The sequence below is a fragment of the Toxorhynchites rutilus genome, chromosome 1, assembly GCF_029784135.1.
Source record: "Toxorhynchites rutilus septentrionalis strain SRP chromosome 1, ASM2978413v1, whole genome shotgun sequence".
NCBI classification, from domain to species: domain Eukaryota; kingdom Metazoa; phylum Arthropoda; class Insecta; order Diptera; family Culicidae; genus Toxorhynchites; species Toxorhynchites rutilus.
In genome coordinates, this window is record NC_073744.1 from 43,734,033 (window position 1) to 43,741,364 (window position 7,332).

At 39.5% G+C, this 7,332-nt stretch overlaps 1 protein-coding gene across 2 annotated transcripts; it reads right to left on the reverse strand.

Annotated features, from left to right (window-relative positions):
• Positions 1–2,675: 2,675 nt before the first annotated feature.
• Positions 2,676–6,260, reverse strand: LOC129762959 (protein C12orf4 homolog). 2 transcript variants are annotated; one of them, XM_055761600.1, is made up of 4 exons: positions 6,040–6,260; positions 4,955–5,966; positions 4,082–4,903; positions 2,676–4,018 (listed from the first exon to the last, which is right to left on the reverse strand). In XM_055761600.1, the coding sequence occupies exons 2-4, from the start codon at positions 5,492–5,494 to the stop codon at positions 3,809–3,811; spliced, it is 1,572 nt and encodes a 523-aa protein (XP_055617575.1). In that variant the 5' UTR covers positions 5,495–5,966; positions 6,040–6,260; the 3' UTR covers positions 2,676–3,808. The 2 variants fall into 2 exon arrangements, with proteins under 2 accessions (XP_055617575.1, XP_055617574.1); XM_055761599.1 differs by having other exon boundaries at positions 4,955–6,260.
• Between the last annotated feature and the right edge of the window lie 1,072 nt (positions 6,261–7,332).

Sequence of the window (7,332 nt, forward strand, 5' to 3'; positions counted from 1 at the left end):
CTTGCGGAGCAATTGGTTCGAGCGGGATTTTGCCTTTCCCTTCACTTTTCCTCCTTTACCATGTCCAGACATGGCTGCTTGGGTTGGTTTGTTGATGTGTTGTGATGCGAACCGATGTGGTGTACGGTTTGAATGAGAATGATCGTTACGGAAGGAAGGTATTGTATTATAGAGACTTTAAACAAACTTACCCAAGCTCAAGCTCAAGTCACTTATCAGACTGTGTGGCGCTTCACTGACAGGAGTCTTTTGGCGGGTTTACATTAGGGAGATCTATAGCTATAGATGGATTTATTCACGTGAAAATAGGTGTAAACGGGTGAGAATAAATATGATACACTTATTCGAGGTATATATAACTTGAATAAATTCAGCATATTCACTCACTGGTGAGAAATCACTAAAGTTGGATGCAGTTTTACTTCAGGTGAATAAATTCACCGAAAATATGAATATATTCATTAGAGAAGTATACGCTAGTGTAAACGGTTGATGCGATTTCTAAAAATCTCATCATATTTCTTCACATGAATTTATCACTACACCCATACCTCGCTATACGGCCGCTCTTTATCCGGCATTTCACTATAACGGCCCCTTCTCAATTAAGACAAGTTTTCGGTTTACGGTCTAAAATGTTTCGCTATAGCGGCAAAAAAATATTTTTGGCGAACATGCAAACTCTTTTATATTTCCTCTTGTTTACAAGCTTTATTCAGTATGTGGTTTAGACTTGTCTGTAAGTGTTTTACCTGGAGAAATTGGAAACAATTAGAGACATTTTAGATATGTGAGTACATTTGTATGTATGTGCAAATATTTTTTTGAGTGGTTTTCATAGCTGTTTCGATGATGTTGTCTGGCATCAGTGTCGAAAAAATAACGATGCTTTCACCAATACAAACAAAACCATTGCGGAAAATTGAAAAATGAAAATTTAACTTTCAGAACACTAGCTCAAGTTTTCCGACGTTTTTCACTATACAGTTCGACGACAGATGAAAATTTTATATCTCGGTAGTAATCGATTAGATTTTGGTTGATATCACTTGATGGGAAGTGTGCGAAAACGATCATTTTCTACACACTGTTTCGCAAAATTGTTGATTTTTTTGCATATCGGGCGAGGGGTGAGAGAAGGAGATGAAATAAGTGAGCGCTATTGTGGCAGCCATTTGGGTCTTCCTTTCACCTTTACCTTAATGAAATGCGCTGTATAACAATACCAATTAGAATAAACATTGAATAAGCTATAAAACTTCGTTCAAAAGTATGTTGTGAATTTTAGTTTCCTCCGATATGAAGACATTTGAAAAAAAAACACCTGGCATCCCTGGACTCTACACACACAGTGGCAGCCGTAATTCGCGTTGACGGCGGAATGGTGTCGACATCTGGATACGACTTTAGTTTGTATGAGGCCAACTATTTCGTAGTACGAAGCTCAATGCCGTCAACGCGGATAACGTTGTATATAATTCACTTCGTTTGCACCGTGAAGTGACGTTCGTAATCAGGCCCATATTTCATACGATGATTTTTTTCCAATTTTTGCGTCAAAGTTCCTTCTTTAGTTGGCAAACCTATTGGGACATTGGAAGTCTTGGACGGTGGTTACATTCAATTATACAAAATGTTTCTTCGAGAGCGTGGTTCAAAGGTTTGGACGTTAGTCGACTTATGTCCAACCACTACTCTCTAGATGTGCATCTCCACAGAACAAATCTTGTTCGAAGCAATGTCTGCCGGTGTGGAAACGGTTACGATGAGATCCATCACGCAGTTTGGCAATGTACGGTTAATTACGCAGCCAGAGAGTATCTTTTGAATACCCTTGAGACTCAAGGAAGGGGGGTTGTATGTTCCAATCAGAGACGTATTGAAATCTCGCGACATCTGGGGTGGCATTGCGCATTTCGAAACGAGTAACTCGTTTCGAGAAAATTCGAACTCAAATCGAAATGGTTTTAGTATTATGTATATTTTTCAAGTTCATATTTTCGATGTACTAGATTTAGAGCAAAATTTGTCTCGTAGAGAAATGTAAAATTTTTGGGTTTGTAAACAAAGCTGGTCAAACGCATGTCAAAATGGTCGAAACGAACAAAAATCACTCGTTTCGAAATGCGCAATGTCACCCCTGCTAAATGCAGTCGATGTATGCGATGAAACGGTCTAGAATGAGAATTTAATGCTTTTATGTTTCTTCTTTTTCGTTATAAGTTTGTTTGTTATGTCCCCTCAGCAAGTCGAACACCAGATGCTATTCCTGATATATGATGTGCACAATGCTACAGTGCGTGTGGCAACCCTCTGTTGAAACAATGATACCTCATATCCATATCTCTTACCTGACCAGTCCTGCAAAAATTGTTGCCCCAATAACCCCGAGTAAACCACGGCTAATCGGTTGAATCCCACTAAATCAAGCAAAATTAAGTTGAAATTTTGTATGACCAAATCTCTAATTAGCGGCTCCGCAAAGTTTAGGCGACTGAGTCTTACAAATCTACAATAGATCCTATCATTCAGAGGTACCCGTCCTCGACATATGCACACGTACACGCAACATACACGTGTTTAAGAGATGAACTTCCGGGAAGAACAATGAGAACACGTATTTGTAATGGGCTCCACAAATGAGGCACACAAACACATCCATATTGAAACGATACTTCTACATTGAAGCTTACGTTCTTAATATAACATTCATTTAATTCAAGGACTAACATAGGGCTCTTGCTACACATACATGCAGAGCATCTGTTGGGCAAACATCATTTGTTTACATTCGTAGCTTCTATGCAGCAGAAGTGGATTCATTATCAATCGACGTTCTTGTAGATGATTTAAATATAGTTGCAATATTTCTATAAGCGCGAAATATTTCATAGAGCTAACATGAACTTTGTGAAACAGTTAGGCAAGCTATTTACCGAACAAGTGCTTTTGTGTGACGCATATTGCTTAACTTACTAGCACCTATTTCGCGATGTTCATTGAGTGACTTTCCCACTAGATTTGAATCGAAAAAATAACAGAAAGGATTATCAGCATGTTCGGACGTAGATTCAAGATACAGAGGCTCGAGCACACGTTCGAATGCTTCCTTGTATTTTCCATGAATTAGCCAATTGATGGATTTTCTTCGTTTCTGATTAATTTTCTTATAACCATATTTCACTTCTCCGCAGAGCATTCAGGTACCCGGAAATCATATCTGAGGGTTGGTTGATCTTTCTGGCTGAATATGTTCTTAATTTCAACACAATCAACTGCTTTTTTGGCGAAACTAACCACCGATTAAGGATATCTGCACACGAATATTCATTATAGTTTACTTCATCACGAGACCAGCATTTCAGAGCAAAAAGCACAAAGCCTAAATGGGAGCACACTTCACCTAATCCGGCTATACAATCGCAATGTGCAATTTGCATTGTTTCTGTGAAACTATTCGAATAATCAATCTGCTTCCATTGATATGGATCATAGCCATAACAGAAATTTCTATTTTTCTCCGTATATATGGGTTTGAAGCTAAAAGTCAATATTTTTATGTAAAGAGACATATAGTCGCACGCTATTAACATACTGTAGCGCGTAATTTCTATAACTATTTCGCTAAAATAATTATTTAAACAAAGCTCAATCTTGTCGATCCATACAAATCCTATGCAGCGATCTCTTCTGCCTGCCCAACAGATCACTAATACATATGCACGCTGCAAGCGCCCCATACTTAACATGTCTACATTTGTTTGATACTCTCATGAAAGTATCACACATTAACATACGTATCTTATATTTATTGTAATACTTTAGGATTCGCTACTCGGAACACATGTGGCACCATATCCGCTAGCGTGCGGAAGAGTTCCTCGGAGATATCATGCGGCAGCAATAGCTGCAGTGTGTTAAGTTCCGCCCCTCCCCAGCTAGCAGACTCAATCATAAAGCCTTTAGCGCACTTGAACACAAGCTCCGCACGTCTCATGCACCAGTTAACCGTCATATCCTGCAATACGCGCAATGTGTGTATTATTCAATTATGCGATAGCAAACTCAATCATTTTCATACCTCCGACATTTCATTCCTCAACAGGGCAGGAATGGTAAGTGTCGTGACATCATGTCTGCTTGAAATTTTCAATATATTCCGGAGGCCTAAAATCACCGGATGTCGCGAATTAATTTCGCTTGGGCTTTGGAATGTTTCATCGGAAATCAGATGAAAAATCACGTGCGAGTGGGAGAGATTCGAATGACGCGTAATATAAACGTCTCCTGGCTTTAGTCTAGAACTGTTCCTGTCAGTTTTGCTTCCCGCTTCTGGATCTTGTTCTTCCGAGAAAGAGGATACTCTACGCAAATCGTCCTGAATTTTTTCAATTTGATGATCTATTTGATCGAAGTGAAATTCGGTGGACATATTTGCGTTGCGCCTTATCTCAGAGTCAGGCGCGATATTTCCCGACGACGTTAGAACAACTATTCCACAGAGAGAACTGGAATACAGCCCCAGAGCGACGTTGGGACCTCCAAAGCTGCTATCACTGTACAACGGACTACACAGATCGGACATTTTTGTACTCAAAATACGTATATTATGCATGTGTTTCAATTGGGAACCTAGATGAATGGTGAAGCTTTCCTCCATTGACGGCCCCTGCGTTGAAATCATGGACCAACGATTGCCGATTTGTGTTGGACTATCAGATTCGGCCAGGAAGTTTTCATCAATATGGGTCGTTATCCAATTGCGATACTCATACTTTTGATGACCTCTCGTAGATGCTAGCTCCGACTCGCATTGTCTTCGAATCATATTTTGCATACCATACTGTTTGGCCAGTATGTGATTAATGTTTTCAGAAGTAACCGATATGTCCAGTAATTTCATCTACAAAAAAAATGTGTTAACATCATTCATTTCTTAAGTCTTTGAACATACCTTAGACTCGATTTCTTCATGATGTAATGTATTCATTGTATTTATTTGTTGTGTCATTTGTGCCATCAGATTCGTGATAACTTTTGCGTACTCCCTCTCTTTTGCTAGTATTTCTGAAAGTACTGAAGAGTGTACCAACTGATGATAGCTTTGAGCGAAGATTTCCTCGTCGGAGGGGCCGATTCGTTCAGCGTATTCTAAAATCTCATCTTTGTATAGCTTTTCTAAATCCAACGACAAGGCGTCGACATCAACATGACCTGATTGCAAATTCTCTATCAAGGCATCATCGTGCTCATCGTAGAACTTTTGATTTTCCTCTTCGATGAAAAGCTCCAGAGCTAGTTTCAAATCTTTGTCTGCTAGCAGAAATTTCATTATTGGATCCATTCGTTCTGTGATAATACAATGAGCAAGCTCTTTAGGGCTTCCACGAAAGGGAACCTCTATCGGATAGATCAAACTAGCTGTAGTGTCATCGAAGTTTTTGAATTTATAATGGAAATCTACGATTTTGGTTGGATGGGGCTGACGATCCATTCGGCAATGAAGTTATATATCAATATCACTGATTTGCGAGTTTGAGAAAAGTTATCTCGTTCGATTCGTAATGACGTTTGCTTATCGCAGAATATTTCTCCAGGCTTTGTTTACTTTGTTTACAAAATAATCTCCAGGTGGCACGGATTGTGAGCTTGTTACACCACTCGCTACGTCACTAAAGCCGGATTTAGACGTTGTGATCAAGGCGGATAATAAGGTGGAACGTTATGTCAGAACTGCTGTTCAGCCATTACTTGAGTTCGAATTGACACCGGCCAAACGAACGGCTAGAGTTTTCCGAGAAAGAGGATAACAAATGGCATGCAATGAGGAGTGCATGCCGCTATGTGTTTGCTGCGCATAAATGTTGGTTTTGTTTACGCTGTTGGCATCATTGTAGTGTTTCGGTGACTGCTGCAAGTTATTGTCTGCATTGCTGTTCTACGGGACGTGAGGGTTGTTGCCGTTGCTGCTGGGATTGGAAACTCAGCGATTGTGGGAGTTTTGCTAGTGGGTATATAAAAGAGGTGGCTCTTAATTACCGGTGGGCTTGTGCCGTACTGCTTTAGCTGAAGACTCGCCTGATCGTTCGGGTTGTGAGACACAACAGCTAGTTCGATTGAAACCAGCCCAGCGTAGGTATATGTTGGTGGGGACCGCTATGTAGCATAAAGATTTGATCTACTTTGTTTATAAACAAAAAAAGCCGCTGTCATTTTTCATCCCCTCTCGCATCATCCATGCCTTATCCTCATACTGTCGAAAACGAACCACCTGTCAATTCCAGCTCATTGGTTGTGATCTAGGTAGTGCGCAAAGTACGTAGAATAGAAGGTAGTCTCCTCCCTGCTTTGTTCAAGTAGTGGTAGGCAAAGAAAAAAAGCAAAAAATTGTAATAAACCATCGATTGAATTCATATAAATTCGAACATTTTTGAATTTTTTTAAATTGTAACAAAAGAACTGTCTCAAAATATGTTTCCAGGGGATGAAACAACAGTTAATCATTTTAAAATTAAAAACAGAGAAATTATCGCATCTGTATTATAAAAATAACGCGAAAAACGATGAACAAATGTGTGGAGAGGTTATATCGAAGCAGTGTCGTTCCCGCAATTTGATAATATGATGAAAGATGAACACTGCTGATTTTTTTGTCTTTCATTGAAGCATCCATCATGAATCATCGCGACGCTTTCATTGGTCTCAGTTTGGAGTGTTCAGCCGTAGTGGGGCCACTTAAGGGACCAAATTTGCGTTTCTGGAAAACGAGAAAAACATTTTCTCCATCCCGGATCATCTTCCAAAGTGATTGCAAATAAATATTTTGCACTTTCGCAAGAAGTGAATGTATAAATTTGGAATTTCGTGTGAAACCATTGAAACGGAACGTTTTGCAAGATCCAAGAAGCAAATGCATGGAACAGCTGAAAACATCTCCGATTAGTTTATCTCATCACAATTTATATAAAAAACACACTTACCTCCAGTACGAAGACGTCTTCTTTGCTGATTATAGGTTAAAACAGTATCCCCAAAAGAATCCGGCGAAAAATGAAGCGAACAAACAAATATGTTTCGCGTATCGAACGAGCTTTTGTATTCGAAAAAGTTTAACCATTTCCGTCTCAACAATTTGTTGGTCGGAAAATGGTGGAAAGTTATCCGATTTTCTTCAAAATTTTTCAGCTCCAGCATCGCGGGACGTTGCACTTCGACATATTGCTGGAGTAAACCAACACTGTTCAGTATGGAATCGATAAAAAATCACATCAAACCTTACCTACAGTGAAAATGCGGTACACTATCGTGATTATCGTCGGCTCGACCAACGAT